Source organism: Gracilinanus agilis, chromosome 1 (assembly GCF_016433145.1).
Source record: "Gracilinanus agilis isolate LMUSP501 chromosome 1, AgileGrace, whole genome shotgun sequence".
In the NCBI taxonomy this organism is placed as follows: domain Eukaryota; kingdom Metazoa; phylum Chordata; class Mammalia; order Didelphimorphia; family Didelphidae; genus Gracilinanus; species Gracilinanus agilis.
This window is the reverse complement of record NC_058130.1, coordinates 372,868,374-372,892,768: the sequence shown is the minus strand read 5'-3', so window position 1 is coordinate 372,892,768 and position 24,395 is coordinate 372,868,374. Positions and strand designations below refer to the sequence as shown.

Genomic DNA, 24,395 nt, shown 5'->3' with positions numbered 1-24,395 from the left:
ATTTCAGTATATGATTACACATATACTAGGATAGACTTACTCGGTCTAATTCATGGGAAGAGAAGTACTTATAACAAATGCCTCAAAAGCTCCTTTAGGGGAGATCGATGCTGATAGAATCACAAATGGTTCTTATACAACCAGACAAGCTCTTCATTGTTTGTGGATGTGACATGTGTCAATGAGTCACTAGTAAGTATGTGGGCTAGGCAATTTTATGTTTTTAAAAAATTAGATCTTCTCTGAATGTATGCAGGGGGACTCCCAAGCAGATGCAAGAGGAGTCAGGAATGCCTTACCAATGACAGAATTTGGCCATTTGTGCTCATTTCATCATGGATATGATATAATGGGAACAATGTATTCAGAGGCCGGCAGATACCTCACACTGACCACATACTATATAGCCCTTCCCAGATTCACCATGTATTGGGACTTCTTATGTAAGTGCAACGCCAGCCAAAGCAGGTTGGAGACAAAATCTGACAGTCACATTCATTTCCCATTCTTGAAGTGTTTGCCAAAAATTAAAACTATTACTTCATGAACATGCGTGTGATATGCTGAAGGAAAAGACAAACCAGAAGGCAGTTGCTGAGGAAAATATTTCAAACCCCAAAAGATATTTAACATCCTATTAAATAAATAACTTAGAAATAGAAAGGATGAAGGCAGAATGCACAAGCATACCATACTATTCGTTTTGTTAGAACAGTTTTGAACTAATGTGTTTATATTTCTTAATCCTATCCATTCTTCCACGTTGCCACACCAAAAACTCCTTTGGTTGTGCATTATGACCCAAGTGCTTCCAGTAAATGCTTGCGTGTCTAACTGCTCATTGGATCATCAGGCTTGAATGAGCATTGAAAGTCTTTGATATGAGTTAGTATTCCATAAATAACTTTCCCCGAAGATCATTCATCTGATTGTCTCACGTCCTCAGAGTTCTATCACAGAGATAAAAAACAAAACAAAACAAAACAAAAAACAGCCATGTTGTTCACTCTGGGAAGAGCACCCATCCCCCTTGATCCAGTCTGTATCTTGATTATAAGATATGACACAGAACTAATTAAAATGACTTCTTTTGCCAGCAATGAGTACAAAACCTTCAAAGACTTCCTCTCTCTCAAACAAGCAGAGGTCTGCAATGTCTTTGCTTTTCAAGACTATTCTTCTCGAGGATTACCAGATATTCTCAACAAGAGAGCTTTTGATTCCACTTGTATCAAGCAATGCTTCATCTATGAATGTACTACCATGGGAAGAAAATGAGCAGAGGTGTTTTTCCTTCGTGTTTTCTGGCCTCTCCTTGGAGCTCCTTTCCCATTCAATGCCACATACATCTGTCTCCCATTGTGCTGCCAGTTAAAGGATGCATATGTGTTGTATCCATTTTCTTCTATCCTTTCCTTCAGTTTGCAATCATTGTTGAATTCTCTCTGCAGAAGAAAAACCAAAATGTAATCTTTATTTAGCATTTGAATTTCTCATTCATCATGAAATCAATATGATCTGTCAAGAGAGATCTGCCTTGGAGGCTTTTTATTGTTGCTATTTCAATGCCAGTTGTCCTCACAAGAAATAGTAACCAAAAATTTAGAGTAAACCTTATAAAAAAGCAACTTCCACGCTTGAAAGTTTAAGACCCATTTTCACATGTTCATATAATCACGAATTGGGGCTTCCCATTTTAGTTAGTGTGATTGGAATGCCAAGTGCTTTCAGTGTCTAGATTGACCAGAAGAATTGCCATTAGCTTTTTTTGTAGTGGTTCAAAAAAAAAAAGAATGCCCTTTTCATCCTTCTCTCACAGTGTAAGCTGTGTGTTCCAGACAGAAAGCGAGCTGATTGTGAAAAAAGGTGGTTTGGAGAAATGTTTAAATTTCATTTGCAAGGTCACAGTAAATTTTGGAAATATAGGTGTATAGAAAGTAAGCAGAGAAAGAATCCTGATGAGAACTTAAAGGAGGGGACCTAAAGAGTGTTATGATATTTTATGTATTGAATTTCATCATTTGAATATAAATCTTTCTATTCTTCCTAATCAATTTTATACACCACTGACCATTGAAAGTCTATTTTAACCCTTTAATGCCCAATTTCTCTAAGGTACCCAACTCCCCCTACCCTCACAGATGATTATTTCACCTCATGCTCCACCTTCACTCTCCCCCTGAAGAGGAATATTTAACATGATCTCCCTCTTCTCCCTTTCTCCTCATCTCACATGCTTCTAACATCATCTGTCACTGTGATCTTCATCTCAGTCTCTGATGAAGAGGTTACCCTTTTCCTCGTCAAAGCCAACTCAAGTAAATTTACTCCTCCCATTTCTGCATTTCTTCTCTGGCATATTGCCTCGATAGATATCCCTCTTACCTCTCTTAGTTTCATCTCTTTCTATTGGTTCCTTTCCTGGTGCCTAAAAATATGTTTAATTCTACCCCATCCTCAAAAAACCCACTTTTACTATACAAGGAGTGTAGCCTCTGTCTTGGGTACATAAGTCTCTAACATTTAACCACATAAGCAGTGAACTTTTTAGATTTAGATTTTATGAATGGACAAAAATGGAATTAGATTAATGGTGATGAAATAATAATAATGTTTTATATGTTATCTCATTTAATTCTCATAATGACTCAGTGAAGTATTTCCTAGTTATTATCTTCATTACACAAATTAGAAAACATGATGATAAAGCTTATGTGACCTTGTAAGTGCATTTGAACTCAGGTCTTTCTGACTGAAAATCTGGCACTCTATTCACTATACTACTGCACCATCTTGTTGCTTACACACAGGGAGCTTATTTAAATGTATTAAGAGTCCAGGCACTAAAAGGCTGACCTTTTAACCCAGAACATTCTTAACTTGTTTTGTATACTCTTGATAATCTAGCGAAGTCATAGACATTCACAGAGTAATATTTTTAAAAGTTTAAAATAAAATACGCTTTTAAAATATTTTCAAAAATAAAATGCATATTTTTAAAAATAAATTCATGGACCCCCTGAAATTTATCCATGGATCAGAGGACCTCACTTAAGAACCCCACAGGGAATATAGAAAGCTTCAAGCTACCTAGGCTAGGTGGGAAACTAGGAATTCTGCTTATTCTTCGATATCTTCCTCTTCTACCTCCAACCTGCATTAACTAATTTTCATATATGGCAGGTTTAAAATGTATTGTTTATTGTGTTCTCTATGGAACTATCAGACATGCCACAATGCTGTGACAATTCTTCTCCCATAATAGCTACCTAAATAGGATTCTGCTTAACATTATATATCACTAATGGTCACCCAGCTTTGGCTTGAAGGTAATTGGAAGAATCCACTATCATCTGAAGGAACCCAAGTTTTTCCTTATATTAAGCAAAAATTTGCCTTTCTCAAATTTCTGCTATTCCCAACTCTGCCTTCTGGATTGAGCAAAATAAATTTAGCTCTTCTTCTACCCTTAAAATATTTGAAGGCAGCTGCTATGGTCCTTAAGTCTTCATTTCTCCTTAAGACTAAATATCCCTTACTCTTTCACTCAAGCCTATCCATATACTTGGTTGTTGTTTGATAGGAGTGTATGTGTGTGTATGTGTGTGTGAGAGAGATGGTGGTGATGGGGGAGTAGGGTAGAGGTTGTTTGTTTTGTTTTGAGGCTGGATCTCTCCCTCTATTTTCCAAATACAGTGACCACTCATGGATACCATCTCATGACTAATTATTGCAGAAGCTTTGACTTTTCATTTTCTGAGCAAGATCAATTGCCCCTCCATAAATAGCCAGGGGCACATTACTCTCAGGGACTTACCATATATTCATGCAAAACAATGAAGATACCCAATTGGCTTTCTCCTTTTGCAGCTCAGTATTCTAAAATTTAAGCCATCCACAGGCCTGGCTTCACAGTAGCAAGAATTATATAAATAATATATCTAGAGCCAAGTTTAATGATAAAATTATACAAAATAGAGAGCTTCATATGTTTGTTTTTTTTAGTTTTCCCATTTGTTCTGTTGGTGTTGTGTCTATTTATTCTTTTAATTTATTTTTTAAAGTCCACTTAACACCAAAGAGAACATAAACCCTTTCCACAAAAGGATGACTCTTTTGATTCAATTCATGGCAATTTGAAATATTTTGAGTTGGGGGATGGTTGTATTTTCATCTGTTTGGAGGGAAGGGGATATAAACCAGCCAAATTAGAGTTCATAGGATCATAGATACTGAGTTGAAAGAGCTTTGGAGTCATCTAGTCTAAGTTCTTCATTTTAGGCATGAGAAAACTGAAGTACAGAGCTTATAATTAGCTTTCTCTGAATCATAAAGGTAGTAAGTGTAAGAGGTAAGATTTTAACTCAGGACCTGTGATTTCAAATCCAGCACTCCTTCTGTTGCCTCATGACTATTCAGATGAGGATAATTTGCTGGGAGTGGACAGCATTAGGGCAAAACACTGGCAATAGATAATGATGGGGCTAGGTAATCTAAATAGAGATAGCACCAAGTAGACTAACTGGCAAAGATGAATGTGAATAAGTGACAGGAAAAAATAAACAGAGATAAGAGTAAGAAAAGAGGCTAAAGAATATAAATAGAGGTTTAATGTTAGATAAGGTGATAATGAGGTGTACTCTTCTATACTATTTTACTCCTGAATTTTTATTTAAACAAAGTTATTTCAATTTCCCTTTTAAATTATCTAATAAAGAGTTGTGCTTTTGTACTTAATAGTCTAGACCTGTGTTGGCCAACCTATGGCACATGTGGCAAAGCATGCTGGAGGGGACTGATCCTTTCTCCCTCTCTACCTGCACCTAAGGATATTTCTCACATGATCTGACCAGCAGCCTAATGGGAGCACTTTCTCCTTTCCCTATCTGGAATAAGGGATGGAGGTTGGGTTTAGATGCAACATAAGGGTTGCAATTTGGGCACTCGGTCTCTAAAAGGTTCGCCATCATTGGTCTAAGCTTATATAACAGTTTAACTTGAAATCACAACTCAATATTAACTGATTAGTTGATCTCAATTTATTGTGGGATGGTGTGGAGAGCTGGGAAGGGAAGAAAGGATTATTCTCAGCAGTAAAATCTTTCTTCCATCTAAATATACAGAGATCTGAAGAATATCTGACTTCACATTATTTACTCCTATTTCTTGAGAATAATTAATCCAATAGATGACACAATTATCCTATATCAAACCAATTATAGGTATTCATCCTCAGTCTGAACAGATTGAATGAAGCTTTCTTTCAAAACAGCAATTCTTATGTTCTGCAAGTTCTAAACTCAAACTCAATCTAAACCTGTAATATATATTTAATGGAAACGACAAACCACTCCACTATATTTTGGGGGAAAATACCCTAAATGGGGCAACTAATACATGGACATGATTAAAACAAATGAACCACAAAAATTACAGCTAAGTGGTACAGTGAATAGAGAGCTGAGGCTGAAGTCAGGAAGACTCATCTTTCAGAGTTCGAATCTGGTCTCACATACTTACTAGCTATGGGAGTCTGGGCAAGTAAGTCACTTAACCCTGTTTTTCTTAGTTTCTTCAACTGTAAAATGAACTGAAGAAGGAAAATACTCTATGACTGTGCCATGTAAACCCAAATGAAGTCATAAAGAGACAGATACATCTCAAAAACAAATGAAGAGTAATATTTATGAAGTGTTCAGGATTCATTTCCCAGAGTCCCTCCTTCCACCACCATATTTAAGTGTGTGTGTGTATGTGTATATATATATCCACTTGCATATTCCAAAGACATTACTAGAGGATACTTTGTAAGTAGGAAGTTTACCATTCTTGTTCATACTCACCCTCTGATAAATCCTCATTCTGCAATTTAAATAAGGCTAATTTAGGGTCATTACTACAAGGTAGAAAATCTATACATAAAAGTAAAAATTCAGCCTATGATCATTCACAGACAGGAACTAATAATTGTTTCTTTTTTTTTCCTAAAAAAACAAAAAACAACAACAAAAAACCTTACCTTCTGTCTTAATGGCTAGGCACTGGGGGTTAAGTGACTTGCCCAGAGTCACGGAAATATGTGTATAAGGTCACATTTGAACCCAGGATCTCTCATCTCTAGGTCTGGCTCTCAATCCACTGAGCCACCTAACTCCCTCCTTAATGTTTCTGAGGGTCCAAGACAACAAATGACATATTTGCTTAGAATCAAAATGATATCAAATAATGAATGTACTAATCTTCCCCTTACCCTCTAGCTAAAAGTGAAGAAGGATTTATGGGACATTTAGAGGACACAAGAAATCCAAGGCTAGATTTCATTGTTAGCCATGATACTCTGCATGCAGTCTGTGTTTTAAATCTATTAAAATGGCTTGGTTTGTAAAACTTCTCTTCCATCTTGAGTGTAGCTCTAATGCCAACCTGCTCAGAAGCTTCTGTGACAGTTCTCACCAGTTAGCATGCCAGGGCTTTTAGTGATGACCTTTGGCTTGCAAACAGATAAACAAAAGGATGGTTGTTCCATCAGAAGAGCTGGTTGGCCAGCACTTGAAGTTTGGGTAAATTGTTGCTCATCTCCCCTCTATTTTCAAGCAGTCTAATAATGACAGACATATTCATTGTCTAAGGGGTTTGGGGAATTAAATCCTGAAATAAATAGGTAATAATTTACTAAAGTTCGTTTTGAAAACAAAAAGCATACTTACTGAACCATAGAGTTTTCCTTTCTTGTTCATGGCTAGATAATAGTTGCTGTTAATGGCTTTGACTGCAACAACTCCTATTTCCACTGAAGTTATCTCTAGGATGCCTAAAATTTCAGAAAAAAAAAGAAATGAGAAAGGGCATTACTCAGGAGTTTCCATTGCTCCATCAAAAAAGAAGAAATACTAAAGAGACTGAAACTGCATTTTTAAAAATTATCTAAGATGGAAGAGAAAGGGAGAGAGACAGACACAGAGTCAGAGAGACAGAGAGGGAGAGACAAAGAGAGACAGAGAGAGACACACACAGAGAAAGAGAGAGACAGAGACAGTGAGACAGAGACAGACAGAGACAGACAGAGAGGGAGGGAGAGAGAGAGGAAGGGAGAGAGAAAGAGAAGGAAGGAGGGAGAGAGGGACAGACAAGAGACAGAGGCAGGGAGAGAGAGAGGATGGAGACAGAGAGACAGAGAAAGATATGAGAGAGAGAGAGAGAGAGAGAGAGAGAGAGAGAGAGAGAGAGAGAGAGAGAGAGAGAGAGAGAGTGTTTGCTGCTGCTGACAACTTAGATTATAAAGTCCTTGGAGATGTAGAAAAAAATCAAGTAAAAACACAAATGACCAGCAAGTTCTAGTAGCATTCCTCTCTATTCTCCTAAGAGCACTGATGGGGAAACATTGTTTTAATTAAAATGCTTCCTTTGCTAACTCTGCATTTTCAACTCCATAAATATTAAAACAACTCTACTCATCTTAGCTGAGATTTCAGTCAATTTTATCAGAACACAAATCTGAACTACACCATTAAATTAAATCTGTAACATATGTCAATAATATGTCAGACTTACCTCAATCTGCAAAAACAGTGGTAAACTATTTCTTCCTTGTAGGAAATTTTAGATAAACTAAATCTCCTGGCTATATTTAGCTGATAAATTCATTTTTGGCAAGGGTGTTGACATTCTGGGATATAGAAAGACTATCCTCTACATCTATATTAGTTTTGTCTTTTCAGTACCAAAAAGACCATATTGTATGGGTGAAGCAGGGAGAGTCATTTTCCTCTGAGAAAAGAAACTTTGGGTGATGGAGACTTCATGGTATAGTTTGTTATCTATATTTAACAAGCATAGGACTGATATAATCAGAAGGGGGAAAATAGAAAGTAGTTTTATAGTAGATTATTATTATTTGAAATCTGTGAAATTAATTGGAGATTTGAATACAACTGTCTTTGGAAATGTGTCCTTTATCATCTCCAGCTACTTATTTTTTAGGCTAATGTACTTTGGGGAGCCCAATATTTAGTTTTATAACCATTAAGAAAGATAGCTAAAGTCTATCTCTTCACTTTGCAGTTTAAATTTCCAGTTCTAGAGGCAGAACATTTTCAAATAATCCCTTAAATGAGCTTTGGGATCTTTTCTCAAAATTGTAACTGAGCATTTGGGGGTAGGAACCTTCTGAGAGAATGCAAAATGGATCATATAAAGAATCCCACAACCTTAGTTCAGAGTAGCCTGAAGGTGATTATAAAATAAAGCACTCCTTTAAAAAAATTGATACAACTGGACTGTGGTTCTTAAATGAAATATGACACCACCTATAAACAACATGAATTTGGTCCTTCCAGCCTAGAAGAGTAATAATCAATTGCTTTTGTGACATTTGATAGAGAAGTTTCCTCCCTTTTTTTCAGCTGCCACTTGTAGCCACTGAGTAGCCGGTTACATAGATTGTAGGAGGACATAAGTAATCCTATGCTACAAAAGTGTACATGAGGCTGATGGGCACAGAGAGATTTACTTTCTCAAGGAACTAGAAGCACTTCTCATTGCCCCACATTTATTCTGTTGGGAAAACAGAAAACTTGGACTTGGTTGACTAGTCTTAACACTTGAGGAATCAATCACATCACAGGCATAGAAATAATAACAAAAATAAAAATCCACCAACAATAACAAGTAGCATTCACACGGCACATTTTAAAGATTTACAAAGTATTTGACAGGTTAATCTATTCGATCCTTACAACAACCCCAGATTGCTAGTGTTATTATTATCCTCATTTTTATAATAGTGAAATTGAGACACATAGGTTAAGATTCTTTCTCAGGATCACATAGCTAATAAGTGTATGAGGTAGGATTTTGAACTTGGGTATTCTTTACCCCCAACTCTAGCATTCTATCCACTGTAACACCAGTTGCCCATTAAATGGGAATACAAATAAATAAATTTCATTTACATTTCAAACTCTCAGTGTTGGATTGTTTCTCCACTGGACACCTATTGAAATGCCTCACTGCACTGTGCAGTTAATGCTAGGTTCCTGAAAACTATACAGAAAAAGAAACCCAACCTATGGCCAGTTTTATTAGGCTGGAAAAGCTTTGGGCATTGGCCTAGCTACATTTAGAGAAGATATCATAGGATCGACAAGGTACCATGTATTTTGTAGCCCCAGAAAATGCGCAGGGGTTGTGATCTACATCAATTGATGGAAAACTAATGAAATGGGAAACTAATGAAATCAGACTTGCTTTAGATATTGGAATTAAAAATTAGGTCTTGAAATTACAGAACCATAGCCATGGAATCTCGACATTGGAAGCAATTGGAGAGCCAAGGCAAATCAATCAATATTTGTGTTGATTTTTGTCATTCTTGTCAACTCTGATAGTGAAAGACACATACAGATTTGTACCATCTGAGGGTCTGGTAACTCAGAGTATAGCTAAGGCACTTCAACAAGGCTTTTTGTTTCAAAATGTGAAAATCAAAAGGCAATGACGGCACCAATCTGGAAATACTTTCTTCCCTAACTGTTACATCATAATGAACTCTCCTTACCTTCCCCTCCCCTTTCTTATGGAAGCCTTATCCTGGTTTGTGCTTTCTCCCTCTAGTGTCTCTGAGGGACACTGTCACCACCTCCAAATGAGAGGTCTTTAGAAAGTCAAAGACCAATGGCGTCATGGACACCTCTTTCCCAATCAGGTGATACAAGATATAATGATTACTGATTATAGTTCTCCTATGTTTCCTAAGTCAAATGTAACCCGAGAAGAGAGGAGGCCAGTAAATGTTGCCACCCAACCTCCATCTTCCTTCAGTCAGATCCTAAAGTACTTGGATGCAAAATGATGCCTAAACATGCTAACTATACTGAGATTTTGATACTGACTAGAAGTTTGAAAGTAATTATTTGCCATGTTAACTAAGAGTTTGATAGAATTTGTAAAAATAGAATGATAAGAAGGCCTGTCTTGGCATCTCATCCACCTAGAGTTCCATAATTCTAAAACTCAAATGTATTCTAAGTAAGTCGTGAATGCACAAACATTAGGTATATGCCCAAATGTACTGTACTTCAACAGCTATATTCCTGAAAGTTGTCTCAGGGCACTTGTTATTTATAGGTTCTCTTTAGAGAATCTTTTTTAGAAAGCAAAGGAGTTTTTTTGTAAGGTGAATTGTTATCCTCTCGCTTTTCTGTTTTTACATATTTGGATTTTCATACATGGCATGTCTTCATGATTTTTTAAATAGGACAAATGTATATGGTAGTTGTTTTATGAACTGGTTCCTCTTCTCTTTCTATGTCCTCTTGGTAAGCTCATCAGTTCTTATGGGTTCAACCTAGTAGATAATCCCCATGTATTCTCTTGTATACACACTATACATGTGAGCATATGTATAACTATATATACACACACATGCTGATAATATAGCAACACATGTGTGATTATGCATGTATTTGCCTATATGCAATTATATCTTCAGCTCAATCCTCTCTATTGAAGTTCAGTCCCACCCTACCCATTACCTATTTGATATCTTGAAATGGTCTTCTAAAGGTATGACAAGCTTCACACATCCAAAACAGACCTTATGTTTACAATCAAATCCCCTCTTTACTTCCTAACTTGCCTTAACAGAAATATACTGAGATCAGTGCCATTCTCCTAGTCCCCCAGGTTCACAAACTGGGAGTCATCCTTGACCCTTCCCCCTTCAACATCTTACATATCATAATCGTCAAGTCTTAATGATTTTTATCTCTACAATACATTTCACACTTGTTCCCTTCTCTCCACTTACACTACAGGTATCCTAGATGAAACCTTTCTCTCATTTTGCCTGGATTATTGGAACAGCCTCCTCTCTGATCTCTCTGCCTCAAATCCCTCTTCATTCCACTTTATATCTGATAAACGGATGTTTTGAAAGTAATAGTGTGACCACCTTATTCCCTCTGCTCAAGAAGTTCTAGTGGCCTCTTCTACCTCTAAGATAAAATATGAGCTTCTCAAACTTTTAAAGCCATTCACAACCTGGCTCCAGAGTATCAACATGTATTTATTGCATTTTCCTCCCATTAACTTTGTTCTAGTTGCACTGGCCTGCTTGTCACTCTACATACACAACATTCACAGAGAATAGGGCCTGGAGTCAGGAAGACATCCTTGTGAGTTCAAACTTGACCTCAGGTCCTTATTAGCTGTGTGACCCTGCAAAAGTCACTTAATCCTGTTTGCCTCCATTTCTTTATCTGCAAAATAGGCTAGAGAAGGAAATGGCAAACCACTTTAGCTAGGATCATGAAAAGTAGGAGATGGCTGCAAATGATTGAACAACAACGTATACAACATTACATCTCTCACCTCCATGTATTTCCATATTCCTGAATACAGTCTTTTCTTGTCTCTGACACACAAAATTCTTAATTTCCTTCAAAGTCCAAGTGTTATTTTCTACAGGAAGCCTGTGCTGATTAAATTTTAAATTTTTGTGTTCAGCAAGTTTATTCTATTTGCAATAAAATAGAAGTTCCTTGATAGTGGGGACTATTTTACTTTATCTTTGTATCATTAACTCCTAGTTCAATGCCTGCTACATAGTAGACAATAAGTGCTTGTGGCATTGAATTGAAATATTTATCCTATTACAAAGTTTGGGGCAAATGTATACTTCTTTGCAACCTGAATGAAAATCAGCAAAGTTAAATTTGGTCAGAGCTTTAGAGCAGTTGTTCCCAAATTTTTGGCCTACCGTCCCCTTTCCAGAAAAAATATTACTTAGCGCCCCTGTCACACACTATCACTGCCCCCTTACAGTTATTCACCACCTCCAAATGCATCTGTGGCCATCACTGCTCCTCCTGGATCATTGCAGCACCCACCAGGGGGCAGTGGTGCCCACTTTGGGAATCACTACTTTAGAGAAAGTGATTTTACATAATGTTTACATCAGCTTTCTGTGTAGTATTTTAGGTGATAGGTCAGAGTCACATTCTTATCATCAGATTATAACCCCCTTTCAAGGAAACAAGATGAGAAAGGGGACCTCTAAACACTTACACAATTCAATTCTCATATTCTACTGATCATCGGTACTTCACTAGCTATTGAAGGGGTATAATAACAGAAATAATCCCCCATATCAGTGATGTTTAACTTTCGCTGATATTTTTTAATACTGGTATATAACTGAGTTTTTTGTTCTGGAAATTCAGAATGTGATATTTTATAGAAAAGCTGAAGCCACATAGTGAAAGGCTGACTCATTGGGAATTGAAAAGTTACCCACTTTCTAGATCAAAGGATTCCAAGTTTAAAGCTGGAAGAGATTTTAGAGACAAATGAATCCAATGACTTTGTTTTAAAGATGAGGGAACTATGGCATAGAGTATCACATATCTTGTAGCTATCTGAGGCAAGATTCAAGCTCATATCTTCCAAATTTCAAGTCCAGCATTCTATCCATTATACCACCTCCTGCCTCATTGCTAAGAACTTTTTTCTGTTCTACTCCTCATTCCATGATAGAGTTGCCTCTTACATTGATGCAAAGTATGAGTCTAAGTAGAAATTGATGTGGTTCACACATTTAATAAGCTAAAAGGTATGGTTTTCAGAGCATTTTTTTTAGAAATTGAAGATTTCAATAATGAAACAAATACATTAAAAGTTGTTTTGCCAAAAATGATAAATCAGTCATTGTTTATTCATAAATATGAATTCAGCAGATAAAATATGTAGAATTCTATAATAATCTATAAAAAGCCAGCATGGAATAATGGATAGAATACTGGAATGAGAGTATGGCTCTATGACTCTACATAGGCACTTATTTTTCATTGTAAATTTGTACCTGGTCATAAGGGAGCACTGAACACAGTGTTTTGGGGAGCTCTTCTTTGGACTAGGACACTAGTCATGGCATTATTCTGAAATGGGACATTTGCTTGAACTTAGACCAAATTTAAAGTAATTAATAACCATGAAATTGAAGAGGTAATGAACTAAGAATATCAGTGACAAGGATGTACTTTCCTAATTTTAAATATTTACTAACTATATTTGGACAAATATAAACAATTATTAAATTATAAGATACTTCTTCAGTGATATTATTTATCTGGCATTGAGAAATAAGGTCTTTAAAGAAATAAAAATTTCCAGATAACTGAAATTTACCTCTTTACAAGAGTAAAAAAATTGTGATAATACTTCCAAAATGTATTGCCCATTTTCCTGTTCCATTTATACAAAGTACATGGTACAAAATTTAATTTGTTTAAGAGTCATTGTTATAAACATAATGATGATATTGGTCCTAGTGATATGACTAAGGCTATTTGCCTCTAAATTAAGTGGTCTGGAAAATCATATATCACCAAGCTTATTAGAAGTAATATCTAAAACAAGAGCAAATATATTTTGAGTGGTTTCCTAAGGAATCTTCATAAAGTATATGGGTTATTTTTTTTTTCATTGCATGGACTTCTATTTTCTATTTCTTCTTCTAACTTGATAGGATACTTTGTTGGAAGATACTAGGTCACACTACAAACTTTTGACATCTATAATTCAGATTAGGAGTTGAAAATGATTTAAATAGTTAAAAACTACTTTGCATATGATAAGCAGAACTGTTAATTAATTAAACACAGTCTTATATTTTCATTATAGTAGGTAGTAGTTCCACTTTTTAAAGATCTCTTGACTTATCCTAACACACTTTGGTAAAATAGTATATATAGCTGGCAAGGTAAATTAATAATGCAATTATAATTTCATTTAGTAGTTCATTTATATCTGTATAATCTGAATGAACATAGTCCTTTTATGGTTTTCAATGGATAGTCCAACTTTCTTTCATAGTTATGATTTTTTAGAAAGCAATAACTATTCATTATGATTATGGCTACACCCATTATACCATTTCTAGAGAAATATGTAGTCATTTTTATTATCTAAATCATTTTCAACTCACTGTGATCAAAAATATTAATCTAAAAATTTGAGATGTGTCATATAGAGACTTTATAATGTATACAACTGGTATATTTTCCTCAGAGAATTTTCTCATAATTTCTACTATGCAGTGTCTACAGTCATTTATTAAACAAAAGGCAATCGATTATAGCAGTATGAGTTTCCATCAAATGTCCCAGTGAAACATCATGAAATTTCATATTGATCCATTCTTTAAAAAACAGATCAAATTCTTAACACTCGTATAAGAGATAAGTAAAAGTATTTACAGAAAAGTATTTAATTCTCAAGGTATCTAGGTGATAAAACAAATAGAAGGGGAGCCATTCACTAGTTCTGTGATTCTAGGCAAGTCATTTAACCCTGTTTGCCTCAGTTTCCTCATCCATAAAATGAACTGGAGAAAGAAATGGCAAATCACTCCAGTCTCTTTGCCAAGAAAACCCCAAATGTAGTCATAAAGAGTCAGACACCACTTAAAAAGGCTGAACGCTGTAGTAATTTATGCATTAAAGAATTTAATACAGTAGCAGTGTAATATAACACACACACACACACACACACACGCACACACACACACACACACACACAAGTGTACTGGATTTAGAGACTGGGGCCCTTGGTTCATCCTGGCTCCAATACTTACTATATATTATTTACTTACTTACTTACCTCGATGTGTCTGAAATGTTGGACCAGATGAGTGGTATCAACCTTAAATAGAAAGGGGAACCACTAATCCACAATAAGGATCCCTGCAACGCATGTACTGAGGGCTTTAAAACATAATGCTATCAGTGTGTTGTTGTATTTTTATTTATTTTACCTAGTATTTACCAGTTACATTTTAATCTGGTTTTGGTCCCCTTTGGAGAGTGAGGAAGAGACTACAGCCAGGTGTTGATACCTCTGGGCTAGAAAACCTTTAAAACCCTTTCCAGTTCTAAATCAATGATCCTCTAACCCTCTCCAATTCTTATTCTATGACTTTAGGATCCAATGACTCAAGAAGGCTCATATATGAGGTTTGAGACAACTGGGTATGATGCCAAGTTCTAGCCTCCAGTGAAGAATAAAGAACAGAAGAATGTTTAACTATCTTCTGCTCTCACTTAACATTAAACAGCAAGATGCATCACAGAGTTAATAACAGTAGAATCTTCAATCCTAGCCATTTTATGCAACCAAAATCAATCAATCAAAAGTATTTGTTAAGTATTCACAATGTAAGAGGCAGCCTGGTAGATGCATAGGATACAAGTACTAAGAGTGAAATAATCCCTACGTTCTATGCAGAATGTTATTAGCTTAAATTCTAATGTAATTCTTTCTGCCTGATGAGTAACCTTTCTGGGAAAAATAAACAGCTGAATTTATGTCAGCAGATGAGCTAATGTTTTCTGTTGGTTTGAAGTGGGACAACCACAAACAGGACAAACTAAAGAAATCCTATTAGGCCAAATTTAAAATGATATCTGGCATATTTACGGTCAAGAGAAAAACTAGGGCAGAAAGACTTCCTGTTATTTGTGGTTAAAAAAGAAAATCCTTTTTAAAAGGTATTAGGCAGAACAAGTGTCAGGGAGAGGAGTCATACAAAAGAATAGAACACAAGCAATGACAACTGTCTCATACCAAATTATAGCCTCAACACATACCTATCATGGAAACAAATTTGAGGCTCTTTATTTTTTTCTTATTAAACCCTTACCATCCATCTTGGAGTCAATGCTGTGTATTGGTTCCAAGGCAGAAGAGTGGTAAGGGTAGGCAATGGGGGTTAAGTGACTTGCCCAGGGTCACACAGCTGGGAAGTGTCTGAGATTAGATTTGAACCTAAGACCTCCCATCTCTAGGCCTGGTTCTCAACCCCCTGAGCTACCCAGCTGCCCCCTTGAGGCTCTTTAAATCATAATCATAACACCTTTGTTGTGGGGCATCTTCCAATCAGAAAGATAGGATATCAATCACTGAGCATGCATTTATTAAATGTCTATTTTGAACCAGACACCATGCTAGGTGCTGGATATACCAAGGCAAACATTCAATAGTCCCTGCCTTCAAGGAGCTTATATGTTATTTTAAGAAATAGCATCAATTCATATAAACATACCTCATATTTTGGGGGTAGGATATAGATATTCACAGAAGTTGGGGAGATCAGCAAACTGATAAAAGATAGTGTTTGAATTAGGTTTTGAAAGAGACAAAGGATTTCACAAGGAGAGAGTACATTTCAAGGTTGGAGACAAGGTAGGATACTGTATAAGAGGAATAGCAAGAAGTAAAGTTTGGCTAGACCATAGAATGCATGAGAGAGAGTAATGTGTGAAAAACATGGGAAGATAGTTAGCATAAAACTGTAAGAGACTTTAAATGTCAAACAGAGGATTTTGGACTTTATCCTAGAGGTAAATGGGAGACATTGAAGGTTTTGGAGCAAAAAAGTTTCATGGTCAATCTTGTGCTATTGGAATATTACTGGAAGGGGAGAACAATTAGGAGGGCTGGTGAAATAGTCACAGCAGTAAGTGGACAAAGGATCATAGATTTAGAACAAGAAAGGACCTCAGAGGTCATCTAGTCTAAACTCCTTATCTAACAGATAAGGAAATTGTAGCCCAGGGAGGATAAATGACTCACCCAAGGTCATGCAGCTAGTGTGCATCAGTAGTACAATTTAAAAGCCTAAATCAGAATGGAAGCTGTGCAAGTACAGGAAAGGGTACATATTCAAAATACTTTGTGGAGGTAGAATCAACAAGATTGGTCAATTCATTGGCTATGTGGAATGATGAAGAATGAGTTGAGGATGACAAGAAGTTTGTTCAATTGGGGAAAGAAGAATACTGATGTCCTCAACAGAAATGGAGAAAAACAATAAGTTGCTTTGGATATGTTGAGTTTGAGGTGCCTATTCATGTGAAAACTTTCCATAGAGAAACTAGGTTTGGATATTTAGATCTAGGTGTCATCTTGGCAGAGATCATCATTGAATCCATGGGAGGTGAATGAGTCAAAGACAGAAAAGAGAGAAAGCAAGAAGACCCTGAATCTTGTAGTAGATAGAGCACTGTACATGAGGTCAGGAAGAGCTGAATTCAAATAAATCCTAGACACTTACTAGCTGTGTGACCTTGGGCAAGTCATTTAACCTCTATATTCCTCAAGTACAAAATGAGGATAACAATAGTAATAACTATCTTCCAGGGTTGTTATGAAGAAAAATAAGATAATATTGGTAAAGTGTTTTTAAAGTGCCTGGCACATAGGAGGTGCTATAAAATGCTACCTTTTCTTCCCCATTATCTTTAGTGCCCTAGTCAGAGCCTAAGGGTTATAGCCACATCAGAACACAGGATATCACTGATAATTCAATGAAGCAGAACAAGAAATAGTAAGAGAAGAAAAAGGAAAACCCAGAGAATAAGTGTCTCACAAAACTCCAAAATGGGAGTATAGCCAGGAAGACATTGTGTTTAACATCTGTGGATAATTAATATGCATTTATGTATATTTTGACATTATTTGCAAGGTTTGCTTGAGGAAAAAAGAATCAGGTGTTTTTAGGAGTGTGTAAAACTTCATTGTGATGAATCATAAGCACCTTTCATCATTCACTTAAGAAACCCAAAGGGATTCTCAGGGAACAAATTGTCTTTCTATTCCTTTCAGAAGAGAAGTGAAATACATATCTCCTTTCAAAATCACATTAACTTACAAATACAATAAAATAATTACTACAGAGCAATACTAACTCATCCATTATTGTTTTTTATTTTTGAGATGTGGTGTTTCCACAGCCTATATAATGAGAATGAAGAATGATATAATTTTGCTATTCCTCATTATTATTATATTTATTATCATATGCTATATCAGTTTTTAAAAAAGGATTCTATCCGTACCACTTTAAAATAGTATCTTTATTGTTTCTCTTTTTCAGCGATAATTGATTTTTGACTCTTTTGAACTGTGGAATAGAAATGATGTGAAATTAGGAGAATAATCAAAATAATATGAATTAGAAGAATAAAAAAGTCCATATATATCGAAGTAAAAGGGACTTCAGAAGTCATCCACTCTGATCCTCTCATTTTGTAGATGAGCAACCAAATAATTTTAGTCAAAGCAAAAGGAATCCACAAACAATATCTTTATTAGTCCTTTTTCTAAGATGTACTATGCAAAGATATTTAGGTAAAACTTTTCATTAGAAGGACTTGTACATATTCATTTAAAAACAAACATCTGCTAGGTTTGATTTTTTTTTTTTATCTCCTCTTTAGTCTAAGTAGTTGCTAATCATATTCTCTTTTGGTAACTAGGTGGCACCATAGTGCACAAAGCACTGGACCTGGAATCGGGAAGACATGAGTTTAAATCCAGCTCAGCCATTTACCTAGGTGAATTTGGGCAAGTGAGAACATCTGCCTGTCTCAATTTGCTTAACTGTAAAATGGGGACAATAAGAGCATCTCTCTCTCAGGATTGTTGTGATGGTCAGATGATATCATATCTGCAATGGACTTTGTAAAAAGTAAAGCACCATACTAATGCTTTCGGTATAAAATTCACTCCTCCTTTCTCCATAACAGCTAATATTACTTCCAGGTATAAGTTTTAAAATCATAGTCTCCTTATATTTTCAGTCCAAGAAAAGGGTCTGTGATTCATACTTTCATGAAATCACCCAAAAGCCTTTGCTAGGTTGATGAAAAAGTAGAAAGTGATCCCTAAAAAACATCTTGGAAAGGAGTGTTCCCCAATTCCTTACCAGGCTTCTAAGTCATGTCCCTTTTTCTAGCCACATGCCTTGAGTCACATCCAGATTAGTTATCCTGCATTCACTTATAGAAAGGGAAATGTTTCATGCCCAGATGTCCAAGGGCATTCCCCTGGTGGCTAAATGACTTCTCATTTCCCGCCAGGAGGAAGGGAGAGTCCAACTTATTGTCTATGTACAACTTCCAAATACCAGCAGCACAAAGCTATGGGAACATCAATGCAAGCTATGTTTTTGTTGGAAAAATCTACAGAGAAAGCAAAACAACATTAGGAATGAGTTATGAACTAGTAAAACCAATCAACATCCCAAATGAAAGCTGCTACAACAAGGGTTTTGGATAAGCATGCTTGGCACGTTTTTTTTTTCCTTGTTCTGCCTCCACTCCCCACCCCTCTTCCTGGCTATGAGTCACAGTGCATAGTGCAGTGTATCACTGGAGAAAGTCACTATCAACCAACTCCTCACCTTAGGCCCACTCACTTAAGTGTCAAATACCACATTCATCAATGATTCAGAAACTTCTAAAGTTATTGAATAGAAAAAAGGATCTTCTTTCCTTTTTTATAGTGGGGTACTTACAGGACCCGGAGTCAGGAAGACTCATCTTCCTCAGTTCAAATCTGGCCTCAGACACTTACTAACTGTATGAACCTGAACAAGTCTTTTAACTTTATTTGCCTCAATTTCCCCATCTGCAAAATGAGCTGGAGAAGGAAGTGGCAAACCACACCAACATCTCTGCCAAGAAAACTCCAGATGGGGTCACAAACAACTAGACATGGCTGAAGCAGCTAAACACTAAACTCGGAACATAATAAACTTTTTCCATGACTCGACAGGACTTTGGCGCTAATAAGAACCATATAGATCATCTATTTTAGTCCCCTTATTTTTCTAATAAGGCACAGGAGTGAAATGATTTGCCCTTTCTCACAGACTGAAATGTAATCGTCAGGAGTTAAAGACATCTTCTGACTGCCAAGACAGTTCTCTTTTCCAAGGGGTTCCCCTGTAGATTGGGGGAATCATGCTGGCTTTGCCACAGAGCTTACAATCTATGGAACTTCTCTGAAATGTCTTCAACTTATATGCACACAGCAGGAGCTTGCTCTGCTTAAACTAGTACATTCCATCTTACTGATAAGGAACAGGGTCATCCTGAAGAAGTAGAATTAATTCAAGGCATTGTTCAAATAAGCCAGTGCAGATGTTTCCCCTAAAGATAGAGCAATGAAATATCTACCAAATATTACTAAATAGTTCCAAGAATTTCCTTTTTATACTCTGTCCAAATGGGAGATTTCATCCCAGTGTGGAAATTCTATCCACTACCACATATTAGCAACTCATCAGTAAGTTATATGTTGAAAGCTTAAGTGACTTGCTAAGACTCACACAGTCAGTCTGTGTGACAGATAGTCTTTCTGAATCAAATGTTGTCTCTCTCTCCATTAAACCCCATAGCTTTTCTCTCCTTCATATAGTTAAAGAAAATCAAGAGTATCTCCTTCCCATCGATTTTTGACCTTTTTACAAGTCTCAAATCAAATTTTACCTTCTGTAGGAGCCCTTTCCCATTCCCAGTACAGTTACTGCCCTCCCCTATCTTCTACGTACTCTGTATATATCTCCTGGGTCCTTAGTTTTCTATATATTTTCACATTCATTAGCATGTGAGCTCCTTGAGACCAGGGACAGTTTTTACTTTTCTATGTGTCCCCAGGACTTAGTCCATTGCCTGATACAACAGAATCAATGGTTTGAGATATTTGGAATGTTTGCAAAAAGGGAGAGAATATCTTTGAGAATCTATCTTAAATGCTTGTACAGTGATACATTATTGCCTTGATTTCCTGGAATGAAACTGTGATTGTGATAGATCAATTCAGGGTGAGCTAAGTAAGTGTTGTTGAAGCAGGGGGTAAAACAGTGAGCTGGAACAAGCAAGGAAACAACCAATATTCTATTCTTGCACAAAGTGTAAGAATATCAGTATTGATATAGGTTAGCTCCTCCAGTAGTCCAGCCTTCTTTACCCAGGAACACCAACAAGTATATGAATATTTGCAAATAATCTAAAATGGATTCTACAGACTTTCTCCCATTTCTACCACTCCATTAATATCATATCACCTGGCATCCATGAAACCTTAGGAAGCCCAAAGAAAAACTCCACTTGACCCTCCAATACACTAGGTAGATTTGCTTTCAAGCTTTTTTATGGGAGAACACCGGTAAGAATTGTACACAGAATCACACAGAAGACAGAGATGAGCTAATGTCCAAACCAATGAAAGGAATCTCCACTTCAAGGAGATTACAGTTCCACCGAAGTAAAATTCTAAAAGGAAAGTACCTTAAAGTGTCATATTAACACATATATACATGTGTATGTATATATATATATATGCATATCTACTATGCTTTAAAATTAAAGTGGAAAGAAATTGCTGGCCTTTCCCCACCCTTAAATTTTCTTCCTGTGGAATAATATACAGCATTATATTGGGAGCCAGGAGGACTGGGTTTTGATCTAAGGTATATCATTTCTGTGATGATTTCCTCACCTACCTCACTAAATCCATTTCCAAACTAATTTGGCCACCACATACTTGAAATAAATTGACAAAACCCATAGAGTTCAGTTTTGTCAGGAGTTGAGAGAAGGGGAGGAGAGAAGGTCTCCAAATGGTCTAATGTTATAAAGAGTTAAAACTTAGACAATAGAAAAAGGAATGCCCCAGCATTTACAAGGCAGTGCCAGGAGTTGCAATATAAGCTCTTCCACTTTTCATTTCCATTTCTATACATATAATGTTTCTTTAAACTGCAACTTTAGTGAATCTGTGGCTTTGGATATGCTGTTTGTTATGCTCAATATGTTTTTGAAGTAAAGGGGAAAAATGACGACAAAGAATTTGCGGATGAACCAAGTTTTCAATTCAATTCAGTTAAAAAAGCATTAAATACCTTCTATGTGTCAGGCACTATTCTGGTGCCACAAAGGGGAAAAAAGGAAACGGTTTCTTCTTCAAAAACTAACAAGTTGGGGCAGCTGGGTAGCTCAGTGGAGTGAGAGTCAGGCCTAGAGACAGGAGGTCCTAGGTTCAAACCCGACCTCAGCCACTTCCCAGCTGTGTGACCCTGGACAAGTCACTTGACCCCCATTGCCCACCCTTACCAATCTTCCACCTATGAGACAATACACCGAAATACAAGGGTTAAAAAAAAACAAAAACTAACAAGTTTGTGAATTAAAAGGTTGACAAGAGTTCTTCTGTAAACAGCTTAAAATAGAGTTTGTTTAGGAGATCTAGGGATTGAATTTTGCCTTAAAACTTATCAGTTGTGTGATTCCAGGCAAGTTACTTTCCCAAAGCCTCAGTTATTTCACCAGTAAAATGGGAATGGGAATGTTAGCACTAGCTACTTCACAGGGTTGTTGTGAGGCAGATACTTCTCAAAACACATCACTATAGAAATATAACTTATTATTCTTTTTAAAGGAGATAATAAGCTAATACTTGTTAAATAGAGAACAAGGATAAGGATATCTAGAAGGGAAAGATGGAGAATCCAAATCTCTCCAAAAATTAATTCTTTTTTCTGGCATATACAGAGATAACCATGATTTCTCTCTTTCCGTTTTTGCCCTTGAATGAAGACAAGAAAGCTAGGAACAGAGGAGATAGAACAGAGAGGCCATCTCTTTATTTTCAGTTATGAACCTTGTAGGGATGTAGTCTTTCCTTGGCTGAAGTAGAGAAAAACTTTTAATAGCTAAAAAATTGAAGGCATGTTGCTAGAGGACATTTGATGCCAACCTGACATGATATTCCAGAGCCATCTAGGGAGGGGACTGAATCAAGTGAAGGGAATTTCAAAGGATCCTTTACATTCCAACACTATATAGCTATGAAATAAATATCCAAGGCAAATTAGAAAGAAATTTTCAACTTTATGGGTGAAAGGAGGAACAAAGGAGAAAATGGAATCAGGATAGAATGAAAGAATCATAATAAAAAATTAGTACAAAATAATTTTTATGTTTTTTTATTTACCCTATAGAACTATTTACTTTATCCTTTATTAATAGCCACCACTACCAGCCAACCATGAAAAATTATTGAATGAAAAGAACTACAGGAAGCCAAGTTCTTCAGTTCTGGGTCAGAACCCAGTCACTGTCCCTCAACTGGTAGTAGCTAATCATATAGATCATCAAATATTTGGAGGAAACAAAGACACCCTTGGAACTTGCCCTGAAATCTTTAAGATACAGAATTCTCAAATGACCCGTATGTGCTCATTAATAGGATAGGCATTTTAACTGAAGGTGTACTGTTTAGTAGTAGCGATTCTTTATGTATAAATGTGCATTGATGAGATTTGATATTTCAAGCCCTTTCATGAGGATATGGTTTAAACATTATTTCTCTGAATTATTCTCTCCATGATACTGTAAAGGTTATTTCACTTCAAAAGGCTTATCTTATCTATATGATAAAGGGAGTTGGACAAGATGACTTTTGTGATTAGACTCTATGTAGAAAAGTTGTATGGATAATGATTATAGTAAAATACTAATGATGCAAAGATCATAAATTTAATCTTACTGTGGGCCAGTAAGCTTTGCTTTGTTTTACAACTAATTGCATTCCCAAACTCTGTTGTTGTTGTTGTTACTTAGTAGATTACTTGTGTCTGATTCTTTGTAACCCCATTTAGGGTTACTTGGCAAAGATACTAGAGTGATTTGTCATTTTCTTCTCCAACTCATTTTACAGATGAGGAAACTGAGGCAAACAGGGTTAAATGACTCACCCAGGGTGGGCACTGCTCCATCTAGAGGCCCAAAACCCTAATCAGTTTTCAAAATTTGTGTCACTGGTTATAAGGTAACTGAAGAAGCAACATTGGAGAGTGGGAAAAGCCCTGCATTTGGAATCAGGGAAGCTGATTCCACATCCCCTTTCTATTAAATTACTTAATAACTGTGTGATTTTGCCCAGGTCAAATGAGAAATTGTACTAGATAGCTTCTAAAATCTATTTCAACTTTGAATCTATGATCCTACAGTAAGTCCAAACCTGTCCCCACCTGCAGGTAAAATGGTAGATCTGTCTTATATCCTAAGGGATGAACATTTATGGATGGGAGTTTTGGCTCATCCAACATCATGGTATATCTTAGCGAAATTCATCATTCTAACAGAAATAAAAGCTGAAACTTTTATCTCCTTCAGAATTCTTTTTCTTTTGGTTTTATTTTGAGGACATTTCAGGGATCAGCATTTGAGTTAATGTTTCACGGAAGATGCTGGAAAGCCCAAATTTGAAAGTTTAAACTGAAGAAAATGGAGAAGAAAATTAAATTATTTGAACTGGCTTGGTTTTCTGTTTCAGAGCTGGAAAAAACAAAACAAAACAAAACCAGCATATTAGAAATGGGCCAACAAATGAGGATTATTTCACATTCAAGGTTTATTCAAATCAGCACAACTTTTTTTTTGATCTGGAAACATTAATAGTCTTATGGACACTGTTTCTTAAAGCTTGACAGTATTTTCTAGGTTCAGCTGGATTGGAAAGCTTTGTGTTATATTTGGACGAGTATCTGT

General features: G+C 36.2%; 1 protein-coding gene across 1 annotated transcript in view; it reads right to left on the bottom strand.

The window, feature by feature from the left end:
* Positions 1–1,247: 1,247 nt before the first annotated feature.
* Positions 1,248–24,395, bottom strand: part of FGF10 (fibroblast growth factor 10) — a 106,465-nt gene continuing 83,317 nt past the window's right edge. Inside the window, exons 2-3 of the mRNA XM_044657754.1 lie at positions 6,708–6,811; positions 1,248–1,445 (exon numbers count right to left, since the gene is read on the bottom strand). Of these exons, the coding sequence (XP_044513689.1) occupies positions 1,248–1,445; positions 6,708–6,811 (302 nt within the window). The remainder of the gene's footprint in view (positions 1,446–6,707; positions 6,812–24,395) is intronic.